Here is a 21,301-nt window from a genome sequence, read left to right on the forward strand (position 1 = left end):
AAAAAAACACTTGCAGATAAATATAAGCAAGGGTGTAAAGATAGCTAACACTTTTTCAGGACTTATAACACGCCAGTCACTTTCTAACTATGATCCCATTGAATTTACTACAAGCCTTTCATTGGAAATTGACCAACAGCTGTAGCAACACACAAGCGTGACATGGCCTTGGAACCCAAGAGATGGCCAGGGCGTCTAATCACGAAAGTCAGGGGCTACCTTATTTATTATTTCTCATCCATCTGTGTACTCCCCACCCCTCCCTGGAGCCTCTGACACTCTGTAAAGATTTACCAAACTGATACCCCATTCCCGCATTACTTAACATCATACCCCAAACATAGTAAACACCCCTCCAGGCTCCTCTGTCCACGGAATTCTCCAGGCAAGAACACTGGAGTGGGTCGCCGTCCCCTTTTCCAGCGGATCTTCCCAACCCCGGGAGGAACGCAGGTCTCCCACACTGTAGGCAGACTCTTGACTGACTAAACACTCCACACACTTGCTGAATTAAGCCCCATGAAAAACGAAGCAGGAGAGAATTTTTAATTGCCAGGGAAAGGTTTATTTTCATTTCAAGTTGACATGACAATGAGGTTCTGGGAAACCTTCATAGATTCGATCACGTCACAGATCCCATTGTTCAGACACGTGACAAATACGTTGCCTGTTTCTTCCATGGATGTCCTTCAGGGCCACCTGCCATCTGCTCCCCTTCCTGAAACCTTCATCACCTCTGATACATAGGTCGAAATTGGGCTTTTCATGAAATGTTAACGATGTTGTCAAATCGTGCCTGTCACTAGGTCACTGTTAGCTTAAGCTTTTAACGTCTGTGAAATGCTAGAAATATAACAATTTTTTTTCCCCGAAAGAATGTGTTTAAAGCTTCAAAACCCACAAAGAATAGGACATACAAGAGACCACACCAGTGGGAATTCAAATTTCCTGTTGTGCATTCCAAGCCAAACTTTCAGGTGGTAAGTGGTAATTACGATTATTACAAAGAAACCTGATTTTCAAATACACTGAAACATAATGGAGATCTAAGTTATTTTGAAGCAAACACTTAAAAGCTCATTGTGAGTCTAGAGGTAAATGTATCCTTTGTTGGCTGTTAACCTGTGTACAGATTAAACAATCAATGCTATACAAAGCTGTGCATTAACAACATCTGCAACAGTCCTTCCACTGATTTCAACCTCAAACACAATGTTCTGACATCATAAAATGTCTTATAAAATCCATGTGCATTGAGTGTGTCCAACTCTGAGCAAATATGGTCATCTTTTAACACATTAGTGTTAACAGCAGCTTTAGATAGGTTTTGCATGATAACAGCAATAATTTGAACACACTAGTAACATGCTCGGAGAAGGCAATGGCACCCCACTCCAGTACTCTTGCCTGGAAAATCCCATGGACGGAGGAGCCTGGTAGGCTGCAGTCCATGGAGTCGAGAAGAGTCGGACACGACTGAGCGACTTCACTTTCACTTTCTACGTTCATGCACTGGAGAAGGAAATGGCAACCCACTCCAGTGTTCTTGCCTGGAGAATCCCAGGGACGGGGGAGCCTGGTTGGCTGCCGTCTATGGGGTCGCACAGAGTCGAACACGACTGAAGCAACTTAGCCAGTAGCAGCAGCAGTAACATGCTCATGCGTTCTTTCATGAGAGTATTTCTTAAAACAACACGACATGCTTTTGGCAAATTTCTGGAATGAGAAATCCGAATTAAGAAAAAGAATCCTGCTTGCTTTCCAACTCTGAACCATTCCCAGGGAGGTGGAAGGAATTGTCTTTTTTTTTAAGACAAAGAAAGATTTGCAATCTGAAATAACAGACTCCTCGTTATCCCCCTCATTAGAACTCACTGAAATGCATTCCTTTTTTACAGGTGAGTAATATTCCACTGTCCATATGTACCAAGTGAAGTAAGTCAGAAAGAGAAAGACAAATGTTGTATATTAACACATTTATACGGAACTTAGAAAGATGGTATCGACGATCCTACATGCAGGGCAGCGAAGGAGACACGGATGTAAAGAACAGACTTTTGGGCTCTGTGGGAGGAGGGGAGGGTGGGATGATTTGAGAGCACAGCATTGAAACATGTACATTACCATATGTGAAATAGGTGACCAGGGCAAGTTCGATGCATGAAGCTGGGTACTCAAAGCCAGTGCCCTGGGACAACCCCGAGAGATGGAGTGGGGAGGGAGGTGGGGGGGCGGTTCAGGATGGGGGGACACACGGTCACCCGTGGCCGATTCATGTGGATGTATGGCAAAGACGACCACAGTATGGTGACGTCATTATGCTCCAAATGAAATAAATTAATAAATTAAAAAAAATTCTGAAATAGCAGACCGTAAGGAGGAGCTTGGAGAAGGCAATGGCACCCCACTCCAGTACTCCTGCCTGGAAAATCCCAAGGATGGAGGAGCCTGGTAGGCTGCAGTCCATGGGGTCGCACAGAGTCGGACACGACTGAAGCGACTTAGCAGCAGCAGCAGCAGCAAGGAGGAGCTCGGGAGATGCTGTCAGAGCTTAGACGTTGTTCAGCGGGGACAAAGACCAGAAGGCAGAGACCACTGTCAGAGAGCCCAAGACACGCTTACCCACATTTTTCTCCAAAGTGTCTGGACGGCAGGGTCCATGCACCTGGGGGTGGGGGGGGTGGGGGGCGGGGCAGAGTAGACCACTGACCTCCACTCCCGTCGGATCAAGAAAACTCCTGAGCCAAGAGCAGATAGATGCTCAGACATGTTCGCTACAGAGATGAAAGAGAGGCAGCGGGACCACAGCTCCCGTGTACAGATGAGTGAATGAATCCTCACCATGTTGCTGGAGAACGTATAGTGTCTGAAGGTCACCTAGGTATTCTCCACTCAGGGGAACTCTTTGCCCAGAAGGGGCTGGTGGTCTGGACTTGGGAACTCTATCCAGCTGTGCCCTGTCTCCCAGTCTCCTCCGTGACCCCGTTAGGCCTCATCCCTGCATTCCTGAGGTCGCAGGAAATGGGATTCAAACGAAAGTGTGCATGTCACGACCAACACGAGGCACAGATACTGCTTACCCGCAGGGTCAGGCCAACAAAATACAAGGACGGGTGTGAACCACCATTCTCTCGTCATGAAATTCGGCATCGAGATGTAACGGGTATGGGTCGCGGACTGCTTATGTCTGATTGCTCGTGTCTTTTTGGGTATGGGTCGTTGATTGGTTATGTCTGATGGCTCGTGTCTTCATGGCTATGGGTCATGGACTGCTTATGCCTGATTGCTAGTGTCTTCTTGGGTATGGGTCTCGGACTGGTTATGTCTGATGGCTTGTGTCTTTGTGGGTATGGGTCGTGAACTGCTCTGATGGCCTGTGTTTCCCCCACCCCATACCCCCCTGCTCCTGTGAAATAGCATACATTTCACATGCCAGTAATTCTGAATCTGTTAGAGGGGATTTCTTGGACTGCAGAATCTATGAAGTTGGATTTTTAGTTCAGAAACACCGTTCACCCAAGGGACAGCAGAAGCCAAAACAGCGTGCTACAAATGACGGGCTGGAAACACACAGACCGGAGAGGTGTGTCTCAGCTTCGACATTCGCTGAGAGAGCTCACCAAAAGGCGGTCACACAAAACACATCTGCGAGCCTCTGTTGCTTCTCTTTGAACAGTGATGAGCTTCTAAATATTGCAAGCTTCTCAAAGAAAGACACATATCCATGTACAAACACGGATAGCGTGAAGAGTGATTCATACGTATTTGCAAATAATACTGACAGTAATCGCCTTTTAGAAACCAGAAGATGGCAACTTAACCATCATCCGTGATTGGGCAAGATGCTCTTTAACGCAGGGTAAAAAAAGTGGCATGTGTTAGATTTCAGTAAACACTTAACATTTGATTCACTCTCGTGCGATGCTCTCTAGGGGAAATCCTGGTGGCCGGTGCATCAAGTCAGCGACGCCTTCAGCCGTGGATCACGCTGTCTGAGAGGTCAGCAGCTCACCTGTGCCCCTTCCTGGCCTCCACCACACAGATGTTGGACACTCATTGCCCAGTCATCCATCCACGTGAACAATTGGCCTCGGAAGACGATGTAAGTAACGTCTGTGTCTCTGTTTATTTCAAAGTTGATTCCCGCCCCGGGGGGGAAAGGTGTGTGTGTGTGTGTGTGTGTGTGGAAGGGGGTCTTGGCGGAGTCTCCAGGTGCGTGGGGAGGAGGGAGGAGGCCAGGGCTGCCTTCCCCCAGGGTCGATCCTGGGCGTTCACCCTAATGCTGCCAGCTGGGCGCTCCTCCTACCCCCATGCACCCCCAGACGCTGCCCGTAACGGCTAAGGGCTGTGTCTCCCATCCTGGTCCTCCCGGTCACACTGGCAGGAAAGCCCCAGTGATGAGCAGCACAGCTGCAGCCATGGCTTCCACATCAGGTTCCCCAGGGACAGCTGGTTGGGGACGTCCTGAAGGGTCCGGGCGTGGCGGGCTGCCGCCTCCTGCATGGCCTCCAGGATCTCCCAGAACCGCGGCTCCGATGTCGGGGTTAACGGGTTTCTCTCCCGGGGGTCTCTGGAAATCTCAAACAGCAGGGGCGGGTCGTGGTAGGTGACATACTGCCCGTAACAGAAACACACGTGCGTGTCAAAGCATCCGTTGGCGCCCTCCGGGGAGAACTTGGGGGTGAAGAAAAAGGCTTTCCAGATGGACGTGCCTGTGGTGGGACAAGCAGAGAAGCGGGTGTGGTGGGAACAGGGTCGTCATAGTCACCCCCAAAGAGAGCGTGCATGGAAAACCACCCTCTGCGTGCTTCAAGAAGGCAGAGACTCAGTTATGGATGGACTGGATTTATCACACTTAAGGCTCAAAAAAGAGTAAGCATCATAGCTAAAAAGAAAAAGCAAGAAAACATGAGTTGTTATCTAACTGCCAAGGAGGAAAAGACAAAGCTGATTATGCAATAGCTGTTATAATGCAAAAACTGGAAAAAAAAAAAACTGATTTATTTTTTTGGACCTCGCCTCTAGGGGGAGCCCAAAAGCTGAAACTGCTGAAGCTGTGGGCCCAGGAGCCCACAATGAGAGAGGCCCCCGCGATGACAAGCCACAACTACAGAAAGGAGCCACACACACACACACACACACACAGCAACAAAGACCCAGGGCATCCAGAAATAAATAAAATAAAAAAAGCTTAAAAAATGCAAGTGTTGTGTTCCATTTGTTGCTGTTGTTCAGTCGCTTGGGTGTGTCTGACTCTTTGCAACCCCATGGACTGCAGCACGCCAGGCCTCCCTGTCCATCACCAACTCCTGGAGCTTGCTCAAACTCATGTCCCTTGAGTCAGTGATGCCATCCAACCATCTCATCCTCTGGCACCCCTTCTCCTCCTGCCCTCAATCTTTCCCAGCATCAGGGTCTCTTCCAATGACTAAATAGCCAATATTAAAATTTTAGAAAAAAAAATTGATTTACAAACAAATGTGAAAGATTGTTTTACTGTTTATCTTACGATGCTATGACTTTCTGAGAGCTGGCTCTGATAGAGGTCTAGAGACTGCATCCTGGGTAGAAAAAGGTGGCAGATGAAAACACAGTTGACGTGTATAAACCAAGTGAAATTAGGTTCAGGCTGAAAATGTCCTTTTCCGCTTTATACTTCCAGCTCTTCTATAGAAAACCATAGAGACCATCCCCCTAGAAAGCATCGCACACCTACTTAATTCACTCTGATCATCTGTTTGTGTCATGGAAACGCTGGTTTTGTAATTGCACATACCGAGTGCTCACCCACGATCTAAATGCAAAATGAATTAATGGACAACACAAGACAATTACCACGGGTGTCCACATTCTCCCCAAAAAGCCCCTGACCCCAAACAAGTATATTCGAGTGCGAGTAAGGGTAAATATTCCCTGGAGGAGGGCATGGCAACCCACTCCAGTATTCTCACCTGGAGAATCCCACGGACAGACGAGCCTGGTGGACTACAGTCCATGGGGTCACACAAAATTGGACATGACTGAGCGACTGAGCATGCACACACGCAGGTTTAAGGACCAGTCAGTAAATAAACCTTAAGCATTCTTACAGGGAGCAGACATGCAGCTCAGACAAGTGTAGAACTAAGAATTAATTTTTCTGAAGATTTGTTTGGTATGCCATCGAGGTGTCTGCCTTTATAGCACCCAATCTGGATTCTTAAAACCTTTTTATAAAACGATACATTGTGCATTCTCTGCATAATTTGTTTACACCACTTTGGGTTTGCTCAAATGCATTTTATTGTATGTGCCAGGCTCCTCTGTCCTCGGAATTTTCCAGGCAAGAATATAGTGGAGCAGGTTGCCATGCCCTCCTCCAGGGGATCTTCCTGACCCAGTGACTGAACCTGCATCCCTTGCGTCTCCTGCATTGGCAGGAAGGTTCTTTACCACTGTGCCACCTGGGAAGGCCTAGGTTTATAGGATATGAAGCCTTAGCTCAGGGTCTGTTCTGTTGTTCACCAGGAAACCAAGAATCGACACTGTCAAAGGTGTCATTTCAATGAAAGGAGGTACCCTGCATTTCTACTATGTCTATTTAATCCTATGTTTCAAATTTATTTTGAGGACGTATTTCACCTGGGATTTCTCCATATACTACTAAAAATCTTTTGAGCTAAAAAACTTTTTTGTTTATTGTTAAAATTCCAGTGCACTCTGAAAAAGGTTGTTTTCTGTCTCTGTCACAGATAAATATTTTGACCACCACGGAATCTTAAACTCAGCTACAATTGAGATTCAATGACCAGAGGAAGGAATTATTAAACTTTACAGTGAGAATGCAGGGAAACTACAGGCAGCATTTTTTTCAAAAACAAAACTACATAGTGATGGGAACAATAATTTGACTTCAGTTTAAATGATGCTTTAAAGTTTAAGAGAAAGTGAAAGTCACTCAGTCGTGTCTGACTCTTTGCGACCCCATGGATCATATACAGTCTATGGAATTCTCCAGGCCAGAACACTGGAGTGGGTCGCCTTTCCCTTCTCCAGGGGATCTTCCCAACCCAGGGGTCAAAGCCAGGTCTCCCGCATTGCAGGCGGGTTCCTTACCAGCTGAGCCACCAGGGAAGCTCAAAATTTAAGAGAGTTACAGCTAAACCGCAAAGATGTCAGTGACTTATTACAGTTGCAGGAGGGCTTTGTCATTGTCATATGAAGTGCTACGGAGTTCACTATTTACCTCTGAAACATTTTTATGTAGAATCACAGCTTAACAGGGCGCTTCCCTGGTGGCTCAGACGGTAAAGAATCTGCCTGCAGTGAGGGAGACCTGGGTTCGATCCCTGGGTGGGGAAGATCCCTTGGAGAAGGAAATGGCAACCCACTCCAGTATTCTTGGCTGGAGAATCCCATGGACAGAGGAGCCTGGCGGGCTACAGTCTGCAGGGTCGCAAAGCGTCAGACACGACAGGAGTGACTAACACTTTCACAGGTTAAAAAAAAAAAGTGACTCACTTTCTTTTCATTCACAAGAAAAGAAAGCTTCCAGTCCTTTGACAAAGTGGCAAATAGAATTTAATCGAGAACAGCCTGACTCCTGAGCTGGACCCCGAATTCAACCCTTTCCAAGCTTCAGATAAGCGACGGTGCCCTGAGATTCGCTGGGGCTCTGAGGGGCGTGTGAAGCCCAGGACAGGTACCACTGTTGTGATCTTGATAGCTTTCAGGGACTTGGCCACAAGAAAGGGTTCTGAGGTCCCCTGGCAGACAAGCCTCGAGAATGAGCACTCGGGGGCCCCAAGAACAAACAGGGGGACGATGCAAAGCCCACTGGGCTGTCCACAGAGGCATCAGAAGAACATTCTGCAGATAAAAGATGCTTAATCCCTCCCAACAGATGCCAGTCTGCTCTGCAAATCACATCCCCCTTTATGCAAGGATTCTTGTGGGTCTAGACCCATGACAAGCCTCCTAGGGATACATCCCTTATTCTGAGCTTGAAATGGTGTCTTGTCTTGGTGGCTCATTGAGTACAATCTGCTTGAACTCTCCCGCCCCCTCTATTGGCTCTGACAGGGTGGGTTCCAACCCTAGCTATGCGATCTCCTAGCTGTGGGATGCTGGGCGTGGCTGTTAACCTCTCAGGCTCTCGTCTCCTTTTCTGATTTGCTGTTGTGTAGCTGCTCAGTCGTGTCCGACTCTTTTGCGACCCCACGGACTGTAGCCCGCCAGGCTCCTCTGTCCATGGAATTCTCCAGCCAAGGATACGGGAGTGGGTTGCCATTCCCTTCTCTAGTGGATCTTCCCCGACCCAGGGATCGAACCCAGGTCTCCTGCATTGCAGGCAGACTCTTTACCTTCTGAGCCACCAGGGGAGCCCGCCTTTGAATGTAAAGCTGCCAGCAGTCTAAGACGAGGCCACTGCTTTCCAGCTGTTCTTCAACCTGTTGCCACTGCAATACAAGTCTTAAGACACTTTTCCTCATCCCCGCCATCTTCAGGATTCTTCAAGAACATGAACAACAAAATTTAAAGGGCTTCCACACACCGACTCTTAATTTATCACTCAGATTTTGATGGCCCTTGATGAATGTGGTTTAACTGCTTGTCTTGGCAAGATTAATTCTGTATGCATGGGGGACTCCGTGTATATATCATAACAACCAAATATAGTCATTTGGGGGTTTTTGGTCTTAGCAGCATTTCCCACCACAAACTGCCACCTTGGGGTGCTTCGAGAGGTATTGCAGGGACTTCCCTGGTGGCTCAGTGGTAAAGAGTGCACCTGCCAAGGCCGGGGACACAGGTTGGATCCCTGATTTGTGAAGATTCCCTCGTGCCTTGGGGCAACCAAGGCTGGTAGCCTCAACTTCTGAGGCCACGTGCTGTAGCTAGTGACGCTCACACACCCAAGAGCCTGTGCTCCACGAGATAAAAGCAGGCACCAAAACAAGACAGTAGCCCGCACAGCAACGAAGACCCAGCACGGACAAAAATAAAGAAAATAAAATTATCTTTTTTAAAAAGAAAAACAAGAAGCATTTCAAAGACTGCTCTGTTTCCCCCTGCTCTGAGCCACCCATACCGTCCCCTGGGACCCTCAGCTGACCCCCCTCAGTAATCTTGATGTCATCTACCGAACGTGTTACAGGGAAGGGCGGATTTCGGTTCCTCCTTGGATCTGTTTCTTTGCCTTTAACCATTGCTCTTCATCGCTTTGATTATTCTAATCATTCATTGGAAGGACTGTTGCTGAAGTTGAAGCTCCAACACCTAAAGTGAAGAGCCAACTCATTGGAAAAGACTCTGATGCTGAGAAAAACTGAGGGCAAAGGAGAAGGGGGCGACAGAGGATGAGATGGTTGGATGGCATCACCGACTCGATGGACATGAGTCTGAGCAAACTCCGGGAGCTGGTGATGGACAGGGAGACCTGGCGTGATGCAGTCCATGGGGTCGCAAAGAGTCAGACACAACTCAGCTGCAGCAGTTACTTTATAGACTTATGTTTATCTTCTCAAAACTCTGTACCAAAATACCACAGCCAAAAACATCTACCAGTCTTTCAAGACACATTTGACCATAAAATCCAGTTGCCATTACATTGACTTTATACTAACATGGATACCTAAGTCAAAACTCAAAGCCACACTTTTTGAATACATGCTGAACAGGAAATTTAAGCTCAAAATTCCCATCATCACGTAACCAAAGTTATCCGTGTTCTAATAATGCTTTTGTGAGTTCTCCTAAAATGTAATGGCAATAATGATCTCAGATGATGATAAACTTAAGCCGCTCAATGTGCTGAGACAACTAAATTACAGAATCATTAGAATTATAGAATTATTTAATTATAGAGAAGACACTGTACATAAAAGCTGAAAGGGATTCATGTTTTAAGAGAGTAGACAGCGTTCTGGCTCTAATGTTTTGGAAAAAATGAGTTTTTAACAAGTCTGGAATTGTAAGTTAGTGAAAGTGTCAGTAGCTCAGTCGTGTCCGACTCTTTGCGACCCCGTGGACTGTAGCCCGCCAGGTTCCTCTGACCGTGGGATTTTCCAGGCAAGAATACTAGAGCCGGTTGCTATTTCCTTCTCCAGGGGGATCTTTCTGACCCAGGGGTCGAACCCGGGTCTCCCGCATCACAGGCAGGTTCTTTACTGTCTGAGCCACCAGGGAAGCCTATGTACGTGATCATTTTTAAAACCAGTGCTCACTCTTAGGGAAAAAAATAAATGAAGACTTCTCATCACCTCAATGTGCTGAGACAACCAAGTTACAGAATCATTAAAATTACAGAATTGTTCAATTATTATAGAGAAGACACTGTATATAAAAGCCAAAAGGGATTCATATTTTAAGAGTAGAAACAGCATTCTGGCCCCAATACTCAATGATTATGGAGAATACATTGTATATAAAAGCTGAAAGGGATTCATGTTTTAAAAGAGTAGAAACAGCATTCTGGCTGTAATATTTTGGAAAAAATGAGTATTTAACAAGTCTGGAATTGTAATAGGTAGTAAAAGCATCAATTGCTCAGTCATGTCCAATTCTTTGTGACCCCATGGACTGTATGCAGCCCACCAGGCTCCTCTGTCCATGGGATTCTCCAGGCAAGAACACTGGAGTGGGTTGCCATTCCCTTCTCCAGGGGGGTCTTCCCGACCCAGGAATAGAACCTGGGTCTCCTGCTTTATAGGTGGATTCTTCACTGTCTGAGCCACCAGGGAAATCTACGCATCTAACCTCATCAAGACAAACACGAGTTGGATCTCCCCAATGCTGCCACTCCATTCTAGTAGACAGGTACCAGTGTCCTGCTGGAAAGCTCTAGCTTCTCTGAGCGAGGAACACGGTCGACATCTGCTGTGTCTGCCAGTTGCCATGGTATAGACGCTCCCCACAAGGCTGACTTCCAGGTAGGAATGTGCTCCCCACAAGCTGCTGAGATTCCTCAGCTGTCAGGAGCTGGCTCTGACTCACTGCTGCCCTGGCGCTACATTTACAAACCCTGAGCCTAAATGTCTCTCTTCTTTTCTAACCAAGTATCTGGAGTTCAAGATACTTTGGCGCTCAAGGTGGCAATACCATTGCCTTTAAGAATTATGGAAAGCGTCCCCCAGGTGGTGATGACCACAGTCTCCTATGAGCATAGATCTCAGATGATCCAAGCCCATCTCTTCTAAACAGTAGTAGTTCAACGTCTGTGAATTGTCCACAGTCTCCTACCAACTTAGATCTGAGATGATCCAAGTGATGTCCTCCAACTAGACTGCTTTAAGTTCTATGCTGACCCACAGTCTCCTGCCGATATAGATCCAGAAGCGAAAACAGAGCGGGACCTTAAGGTCCTCAGCTCGCCTTTTGTCTGTGAAAAGCCTTGAGCCAAAGAATACGTTTAGTCAGAGTTCAAGCAAATTCAAGGAAAGCTCAAAGGCTTTGTGGAGAAGGGAATGGCAACCCACTCTAGGATTCTTGCTTGGAGAATCTCATGCACAGAGGAGCTTGGCGGGCTGCAGTCCATGGAGTTTCAAAGAGTCGGACACGACTGAGTGACTTCACTGTCACTTTTCACTTTCATGCATTGGAGAAGGAAATGACAATCCACTCCAGTGTTCTTGCCTGGAGAATCCCAGCGATGAGGGAGCCTGGCGGGCTACAGTCCATGGGGTTGCAAAGAGTCGGACACGACTGCAGTGACTTAGCACCAAAGGTATATAGATAATTCTCTGAGCCAGGTCTCACGAGCCGCTTTATAAATAGTGAAACCCCCACCAGGGGGAAGACGTTAACTCCATGACAGCCAGACCGTAGCCATGATCTAAGCTGCACTAATTCCCAGAACTGGCCTCAAAGAAATGGAAACCAATCAACCCTGGGACTGAAGAGACTGCTCTGCTCCGCTAAGTCATCTCAGTCCTATCTGACCCTTGGCGACGCCATGGACTGCAGCCCTCCAAACTTCTCTGTCGCTGGAATTCTCCAGGCAAGAATCCTGGAGTGGGTTGCCATACCCTCCTCCAGGGGATTGTCCCCGTCTAAGGATCGTGTCCTGCATCGGCAGGTGGGTTCCTTACCGCTAGCACCACTGGCGGTAGTGAGACTGAAAGTTGAACTGTACCTAAAAGAATCAAGATGATCCTGATCAGACCACTGACAATCAGTTCAAGATGACCGTCAGGGCTGACTGTGCTGTTTCTGCAAGGAACCTCCCTCCCTCTGTCTATAAAAGCTTTCACATTCTGACTGTCAGGGAGTCAGCCTTTGGACAGATGTCCTCCCGCCAACTGCCCCCGGCTGAGAGCATCCCAAATAAAGCAAACTCTTCCTTCCCACCACCCTGCCCTCTCCAGCAGCCAGACTCCACTTTCGATTACGAGAAGATCTAAGCCATCTCTTCCAGCTAGTACTCATGCAGTACTAGTAATCCATTCATGTAGTGCTAGTAATCTAAATGCAGGGCCGCCTCTTCCAACTAGGACTCATGCAGGAGTAGTAATCCTCACGGGCAAGGGACACCTCCTGAAACAACTCTGCATTCCCAGGGGTGTGCCCAGCCTGCAGCTCCCCCGTGACCTAAGAGGCAAGCAACTCCCGGGCAGAGAACTCAGTATGTTTTGCTCACCGACAGGTGTCCAGTCCAGCAGGTGCCACACAGTAGATGCTCAATAAATACGTGTAGAACAAATGAGCAGACAAAGATACTGAGCAAACAGCTGCAGGGAGCCACGAGGGACAGCCACAGCGGCCACCACTGTGCCTGAGTTTCAGGGCACGATCTCCAAAGGAGACAAGATGACTAATTAAGAAAGAGAAACCCATGGTTTCCTCAGACCCGTTGACTAGATGGATGATTCCGGCATTGAAAGACTGTCATTTTCCCTCCTCTGTCGCTCGCTCGAGGCAGAAGATGGCAATGAGCTGCTTAAGAGGAAATGTCCTTGTGTCTGTCTCAGCAGCAAATTTGATCCCTGGGCCTGCTGCCTCTCAGCATCTGGGTCTGCTTTTTCTCACTCACCCCTATTTTCTGCCCCTTCCTGTTTATTTCTCCACATAACTGTGTTTCCCCAGCCCCTGATCCAATATGTTCCTTCCGGCCCCTGTAAGTGGAGGCGGCTGGCTTTACTTAAATGCTATTCGGCAAGTTTCAGGACGTCTTTAAACAGCCAAGAGCCCCAGAAACTTGGTTCTTTCAGGCTCAGGATAAAAGGAAGCGGGAACGTGGACACACTGCTACGTTTAAGACGCATAACCGACAAGGACCTACTGTATAGCACGGACAACTCTGCTCAGTATTACGCAGCAAGCTACACGGGAAAAGCACGTGAAAAGGAACAGATGCGTGTATGTGTATCACTAAATCACGGCGCTGTATACAGGAAACTGAGGTAACACTGTTCCTCAAGTATATGTCAATATAAAATAAAAAGCTAAAAAAATACAGATGGGGAGGACCACATGTCTCCTTTATGAGACGGCTCAGATTTAAAAGAGATGGTTGGATGGCATCACCGACTCAATGGACATGAGTTTGAGGAAACTCCAAGAGATGGTGATGGGCAGGGAGGCCTGGCGTGCTGCAGTCCATGGGGTCGCAAAGAGCTGGACACAAGTGAGTGACTGAACTGGAATGACTCAGATTTAAATGCTGCCAGCTGTTTACTCACCAAGTCACATCCGACTCTTTGCGACCACATGGACTGCAGCTCACCAGGCTCCTCTGTCCGTGGGATTTCCCAGGCAAGAATATTGGAGTGGGTTGCCATTTTTCCTCCCCCTAAAATGCTGCCAATTAACCTGAAAAAACAGACAGCATGCTACGGATGTTAGGAGTGATGGACACGTGGATGAGATAGGTAAATAGGGTCCTTCCAAGCCTAGAATTGTGAGCGCGTGATTTTGCTACATTCATCTTCCGGAAGTTATCAGAAGGAAGTCATACAGATTTAAAATGTAAAATCTTCCAGAAGTTATCTCAGGGCACTCTTCCAGATTTAAAGTATAAAATTTCCAAGGGTAAACCTGGTCTGATTTCTGTGGACAAAGGAAGGATCACAATCTTCCACTTGAAAAATAACGGAGCAGCTGCTCTTTAAATGCTGTCTTGGGTAACTCGGCTGCTCTTTAAATGCTGTCTTGGGTAACTCGGCTGGGTGACGAGGATGGGGCCAGGAATGCACTGAAATCCATTATGAGCATCCCCTGAATTTAAGAATGAGCCACCAGCTGGTGGCGTGGTGACCAGATGCTCTGGGAGAATCTCGCCTCTGGGAGCAGAACCCAGAACATGCTACAGAAAAGGAGAGCTTCATTCCCTCTCTCAAGAGGTAACTGAGAGTCTAACATCAGCGTCGATCTCTAAGATATACAGTAGGGGTATAATAGGTCCTGGGTTCCCACAGACGCCTAGGCATCTCAGTGATGTGATGGTGTTGGTTCAGTCACTCAGTCGTGTCCGACTCTTTGTGACCCCATGGACTGCAGCACGCCAGGCCTCCCTGTCCATCACCAATTCCTGGAGTCTACCCAAATTCATGTCCATTGAGTCAGTGATGCCATCCAACCATTTCATCCTCTGTCGTCCCCTTCTCCTCCCGCCTTCAATCTTTCCCAGCATCAGGGTCTTTTCTAAAGAGTCAGTTCTTTGCATCACATGTCCAAAGTATTGGAGCTTCAGCTTCAGCATCAGTCCTTCCAATGACTCTTCAGGACCGATTTCGTTTAGGATGGACTGGTTGGATCTCCTTGTACTGTAATTTAACGTTTACATTATGAAAACCAGATGTGGGACTATCGCTACACGTATGATAATCACTTGATTCCACTTGGTCCTTTAGGCTCGTTAGACATGCAGCCGTTGGGCCGTGTGTAGTGGTTTGGTGGTTAAGAATCTGCCTGGCCATGCAGGAGATGCAGGTTTCATCCCTGGTCCAGGAAGATCCCACTTGCCGTGGAACAACTGAACCTGTGTGCCTCAACTACTGAACCTGTGCTCAAGAGCCAAGGAGCCACAATTATTGAGCCCAGGGGCCGCAACCACTGAAGCCTGAGTGCCCTACAGCTGGTGCCCTGCAACAAGAGAACCCACCGCAATCAGAAGCCTGCGAACTGTGAGCAGAGAGCGGCCCCTGCTCGCCGAAACTACAGAAAGCCTCCGCAAAGCCACAGACACCCAGTGCAACCAAAAACACATACCTGAATAAAGAAAAATTTTCAATAAAAGGAAATGCACTTTTATATCTGCTGTCGGCAGACCCAGAGTATTGAGTACGTCTTGTCACTGACACAGATGTAAAATACACTGGGACTGCGAACCACGATGACATCAACGCATCAGAGCCTGGTCTTAAACATCTACGGCCAGCAGACACACACAGAGAATCTGTGACCAACCAGACGGACAGATCGGTGGGTGACGACCCACCACCTTTGAGGCTCAGGGTACAAGGTCAGGTAGACATCTGAAAGCCACCCAGTACCAATGCAAAGCTAGAAGACCGCAGGCAGGGGAGATGGCATTTGAGGGGCATCGCGGGAGGTGGGTAAGCATTAACCAGGAAAGTCGTTCGAAGCAGAGGGAACCGCAAACAGAGACCAGCCACGCCAGAGCAGAGGGACTCTTGGGCAGAAACTCAGACGGAAGGTGGGACCAGGAGATGCAGCTGGGTGGCTGGCAGAGCGGGAAGGAAGTAGCTTCAGAACCTGCTGACCACCTGGCACGTCCTCTGCCTCCCCAGGAGGAAGGAGCCAGCAAGCACTGGCATAGAGCTGGGTGACTGCCCTGGTCTGCCGAGACAACTGGGGTAACCAGCAGGCTCAAGAGAAGAGAGTAGGAACAGGAGGAAGGAGAAATCGAACCCAGCTTCTTTGCGGGGGGGAAGGGTGCATCTCGTGAGAGCAATGCCCGCTTGCAGTTTTATTCTCTTCCCCTGCCCCTCCCTGATGGCACAGAGCCCTCAAAGCGAGGTGGGGAAAGATACACAAGAGGAGAGACGCGTCTACTCACTGTTGGGTGGGTGCCAGCGCACGGCGTTCAGGTAGGAGTTGCAGTAGTGGAAGAGAAACTCGTGCTCCGATCGCTGGGTCCGCATCTGAAGCAAGGGCATCAGGTCCCGGCCGTCGATGACCCTGGGGGATGAAGCAGGTGGGATGTCAGGTGGCCACGTCCGCCGGGGGGGGCTCAGACACCCTGGCTTATCTGAGTTATCCTTCAGTACACGAAGGCGTGATGGGGCTACAAGGTGGTCATTCAGCAAGGAACGCTGACTGACCATCGCTAGGCACCATATGCCATGTAGGGAGGCAGGTCAGCTCTGCTCACACATGAACTCATTTCATCCTCAAAGCGAGAGTGTGAGTTGGGACCGTGATACGGAGACACGGAGTGATTCGCCCAATGTCATCAGTGTCACACATCCGTGGGGTGGACCCACTCATGGGCATATACCCCGGAAAAAAAAAAAAAAAAACCTAATTCAAAAAGACACAGACACTCCAGTGTTCACCACAGCCCTATTTACAGCAGCCAGGACATGCAAGCAACCCAGATGTCCACCGACAGATGAACTAATAAAGACGATGTGCCGCATGTATACCGCAGAATACTACTCAGCCATGAAAAAGAACAAAGTTGCCTCATTTATAGAGATGTGGACGGATCCAGCGTCTGTCATACACAGTGAAGTAAGTCACAAAGAGGAAAACAAATATTGTCTATGAAGGCAGACATATGGAATGGAGAAGGATGGTGCTGATGAACCTATTTGCAAAGCAGAAACAGAGGTGCAGAACTAGAGAACCGACTTGCGGACACAGGAGGGGAAGAAGGGGGTGGGATGACCTTCTGCTGGTTCTGCACCCACTTTTCTGCCTATTGCCTTGGCAGCTTTATTCACAAACTCCAGATCTGTTGAAAACAAGAATCTCTGACAATCTGCCTTTAAGAAAAAGATAACATATATAGTAGCATGGGGCCACTTAAACTGGATAGACTTCAATGAAAACAAAGTTCTAAGTCCCAATGAAGCGATTTGCAAATAATGATGATGATGATATCAAATGCCCCGAGGATAGAAATATACTTGGACACATTTACATACCACACACACATGTGGCAGGCATGTTTATGCTCTCAAAGGTAAGCATATCTCTTCAGTGGTTATACCAAAAGGCGGAAGTTTCCAGATGGCAAGGGATAACTGTAATACAACAAGTGATGAGCAAAATAAGACTGTTTGGAAGTTTGTCGTTTAGTCGCTAGGTCGTGTCCGACTCTTTGCGACCCCAGGGACTGCAGCCCACCAGGCTCCTCTGTCCATGGGATCTCCCAGGCAACAATACCAGAGTGGGTTTCCACTTGCTACTCCAGGGGATCTTCCCAACCCAGGTCTCAAACCTATGTCTCCTGCACTGGCTGGCAGATTCTTTATCACTGAGCCACGTGGGAAGTCCCTTTTGGAGGTTAAGTAAAGGAAAAAAAAAAAAGTCTAAACTTTTGTTTTGAGGGAAACATACATTAACACCCACTGGAGAAATTGAAGGCATTGACGCTCTGAGGCCACTGCCTCTGAGACCTGGGGCAGAAAGACACCGGCAAAGAGTGAGATTGTTGAATTTGAGGGTTTTCTTTCTCTGATTAAAAACACTCCCAAGGCAAACATCATAATGATAATGCTTATATGTGGAATCTAAAAAAAAAAAAAAAAAAAAAGGCGTAAATGAACTTACCTACAAAGCAGAAACAGAGTCACAAATGTAGAAAACAAATCTATAGCTACCAAAGAGGGGAAACGGGGGAGGGATCCATTGGAAGCCTAGTATTGACGATACACAGTACCATATACCAAAGTGAAAGAGAGTGAAAGTCGCTCAGTCGTCTTTGGCTCTTTGCGACTCTATAGTCCGTGGAATTCCCCAGGCCAGAATACTGGAGTCGGTAGCCTTTCCCTTCTCCGGGGGCTCTTCCTGACCCAGGGATCGAACCCAGGTCTCCCACATTGCAGGCAGATTTTTTACCAGCTGAGCCACCAGTGAAGCCCAAGAACACTGGAGTGATTAGCCTATCCCTTCTCCAGCGGATCTTCCCCACTCAGGAATCGAACCGGGGTCTCCTGCATTGCAGGTAGATTCTTAACCAACTGAGCTACCAGGAAAGCCATATATTCAACAGATACTAATAAGGACCTACGGTATAGCACAGGGGACTCTACTCAGTACCCTGTAATAATCTATATGGGAAAAGAATCTGAAAAAGAATAGATCATACTGATGACTCCATGGTAATGAATCCGCCTGAAATGCAGGAGACATGGGAGACTCGGGTTTGATCCCTGGGTCCGAGGATCCCCTGGAGGAGGAAACGGCAACCCACTCCAACATTCCTGCCTTGGAAAATCCCATGGACAGAGGAGCTTGGCGGGCTGTAGTCCATGGGGTCGCAAAGAGTCGGACAGGACTGAAGCGACTGAGCACACAGCACATGTATAAACGAACCACTTTGCTGCACAGCAGAAAACTAACACCACACTGTAAATGAACTACATTCCAACTAAAGCTTAAAAAAAAAGAGAAAAACCCCAACACTCTATGTCCATCCTTTCCTACTATGAGAAACTGGAACTTAAAAAAAAATTTATTTATTTTAATTGGAGGCTAATTACTTTACCATATTGTGGTGGATTTTGCCATACGTTGACATGAATCAGCCACAGGTGGACACGTGTCCATCATCCTAAGCCCCCCTCCCACCTCCCTCCCCATCTCATTCCTCAGCGTTGTCCCAGAGCACCAGCTTTGAGTGCCCTGCTTCATGCATCGAAGTCATTGGGCATGCATGCCCAATCATGCATTGCCCTAGTCATCTATTTCACATATGGTAATATACATGTTTCAATGCTTTTCTCTCAGATCATCCCACCCTCGCCTTCTCCCACTGAATCCAAAAGTCTGTTCTTTACATCTGTGTCTCTCTAGCTGCCTTGCATAGCGGGTCATCCTTACTTGCTCATATAATTCGGGTGAGCACTCTTGAGAGGCCCGATGTCCCTCAGGCTTTTCTTCCTTTCTTTCTTTTTTTGGTGGTGCCTTTTGGTGTCACTAAAACCCTCATAAAGTAATTACAGCCTTGCTGCTGAGTGCCTGTCTGGCACCCACCCTGCATGATCCGCCACGCTCTCTGCCAAAGTCCACAGAACTGAAAATACTCCATTACCGCTAAGTTAAAAATAAGAACAAAAGAGAATTGGCTCGCTTTCAAAGCCTGCTTGCTATTTGCCACGAGAGGAACAGGGTAGACGGACAATTCTATCGAAAAGCAGTGTGTGCTCTGAATACCCTTTCTATGCTGAAATGGCAGGTATTGTGAAATTTCCACAAAGATTCAGTCCTTAAGACCGAAAGCGAAAGTGGCTCAGTCGTGCCTGACTCTTTTCGACCCCGTGGACTGTATCCATGGGATTCTCCAGGCCAGAACCCTGGAGTGGGTGGCTGTTCCCTTCTCCAGGGGATCTTCCCAACCCAGGGATCGAACCCAGGTCTCCCGAGTTGCAGGCGGATTCTTTACCAGCTGAGTCATTGTGGAAGCCCATGCTTAAGACTATGAGATCCTAAAGAGGTGGAAATGAAGCAAGGGATGAGGAGAAAGGAGCAGAGAGGAGGATTGGAGCATGAAAAATACTGGGCTAAGAATTCTGAGGTTGAGATGGACCCCAGCTCCCTCTATCACGTTTTTGTCCACGTGGAGGTAAGGCCTTTCCATGAAGGTTCAAGACTGGCAACGGATCTCCTTTTCCCCCAATCAATCTCTCTTTTTCATTTTTCATTACCTCGCTTTTTCATTTTATTCTCTTACAAAAATTTTTTATTTTTATATTGCAGTATAGTCAGTGAACAATGCTGTGATAGTTTGCAGGTGAATACTGAAGGCACTCAGCCACACGTGTACATGTATCCCTTCTCCCCCAAACTCCCCTCCCATCCAGGCCGCCATGTGACATCAAGCAGAGTTCCCTGTGCTGTCCAGCAGGTCCTTGCTGGTTCTCCATGTTAAATACAGCAGTGTGTTCATGTCTGTCCCAAACTCCCTGACTATCCCTTCCCCCATCCTTCCCCCTGGTGACCATAAGGTTATTATAGAGTATTGAGCAGAGTTCCCTGTGCTGTCCAGCAGGTCCTTGCTGGTTCTCCATGTTAAATACAGCAGTGTGTTCATGTCCATCCCAGACTCCCTAACTGTCCCTTCCCCCATCCTTCCCCCTGGTGACCATAAGGTTATTACAGAGTATTGAGCAGAGTTCCCTGTGCTGTCCAGCAGGTCCTTGCTGGTTCTCCATGTTAAATACAGCAGTGTGTCCATGTCCATCCCAGACTCCCTAACTGTCCCTTCCCTCAGGCACCCATAAGCTATGTCTGTGAATCTGTTTCCGTTTTGTTAAAGAAATTCATTTGTGTCATTTCTTTCTATAATACATTCCACATATAAGGCATGCCATGCGATATTTCTCCTTCTCTGTCTGACTTGGCTCACTCAGTATGAGCATCTCTAGGTTCCACCCATGCGGACCTAGAGATAATAATAAAGAATAAACAGCATTATTCCACCTCTGTTTCTGGAAGCTTTGTTTCGTTGTATGCCCACAAAACTCAGCACTTAACAACACAGGAATCAGAACCATTTTCTTAAGATCAGTATCTCATGACTAAACTGGGCCTTGATCCTACAAAGGGGGACTTAATGATAAAAGAAATCTCCAAGTCTCAGAAACTTCCTTTCTTACTTCCAAGCAAAAGATTTAAGTCTTTTTTTTTTTAAGGAGAGAAGCAATGTCTGTTTTGCAACCTTCTTTTTCCTTGCAATGCAGAGAGAGGTCTCATTTTTAATATTTTTTTATATCCTGCATCTAACGTGCTCTTTCCTGGAAGCAGTAATAAATCACGCGGTGATGGAAACCACCGCTGAACAGTGCTGCAGAAATATGGCTTGTCAAAAAAAGGCTCATTTCTGCCATGAAAAATGGGAAGTGATTCTACTGAGCTAAACTTTTAAACAGTGTCTGAGGTATCAAAACAGTTGGGATGGCTGGAATGGAAATGTTCCTACAACATCACATTTTGTGGCAGAGTGGCCCGTACACTCTCAAAATCACACACAGCATCGCAACTCTATTCAGTTCAGTTCAGTCACTCAGTCATCTGACTCTTTGTGACCTCATGGACTGCAGCACGCCAGGCCTCACTGTCCATCAGCAACTCCCAGAGTTTACCCAAACTCAGGTCCATTGAATCGGTGAGGCCATTCAACCATCTCATCCTC

The 21,301-nt window shown here is 47.5% G+C and overlaps 1 protein-coding gene across 3 annotated transcripts in view; it reads right to left on the minus strand.

Moving 5' to 3' along the window:
• Positions 1 to 542: 542 nt before the first annotated feature.
• STS (steroid sulfatase) overlaps positions 543 to 21,301 on the minus strand; it is a 166,840-nt gene continuing 146,081 nt past the window's right edge. For 2 of the 3 annotated variants that reach the window (XM_059883326.1, XM_059883327.1), the window contains exons 10-11: positions 15,998 to 16,119; positions 543 to 4,712 (exon numbers count right to left, since the gene is read on the minus strand). In XM_059883326.1, coding sequence (XP_059739309.1) covers positions 4,339 to 4,712; positions 15,998 to 16,119 — 496 coding nt within the window. In that variant the 3' untranslated portion in view covers positions 543 to 4,338. 3 annotated transcript variants of the gene reach the window in all.

The sequence above is a fragment of the Bos taurus genome, chromosome X (assembly GCF_002263795.3).
Source record: "Bos taurus isolate L1 Dominette 01449 registration number 42190680 breed Hereford chromosome X, ARS-UCD2.0, whole genome shotgun sequence".
Lineage (NCBI taxonomy): Eukaryota > Metazoa > Chordata > Mammalia > Artiodactyla > Bovidae > Bos > Bos taurus.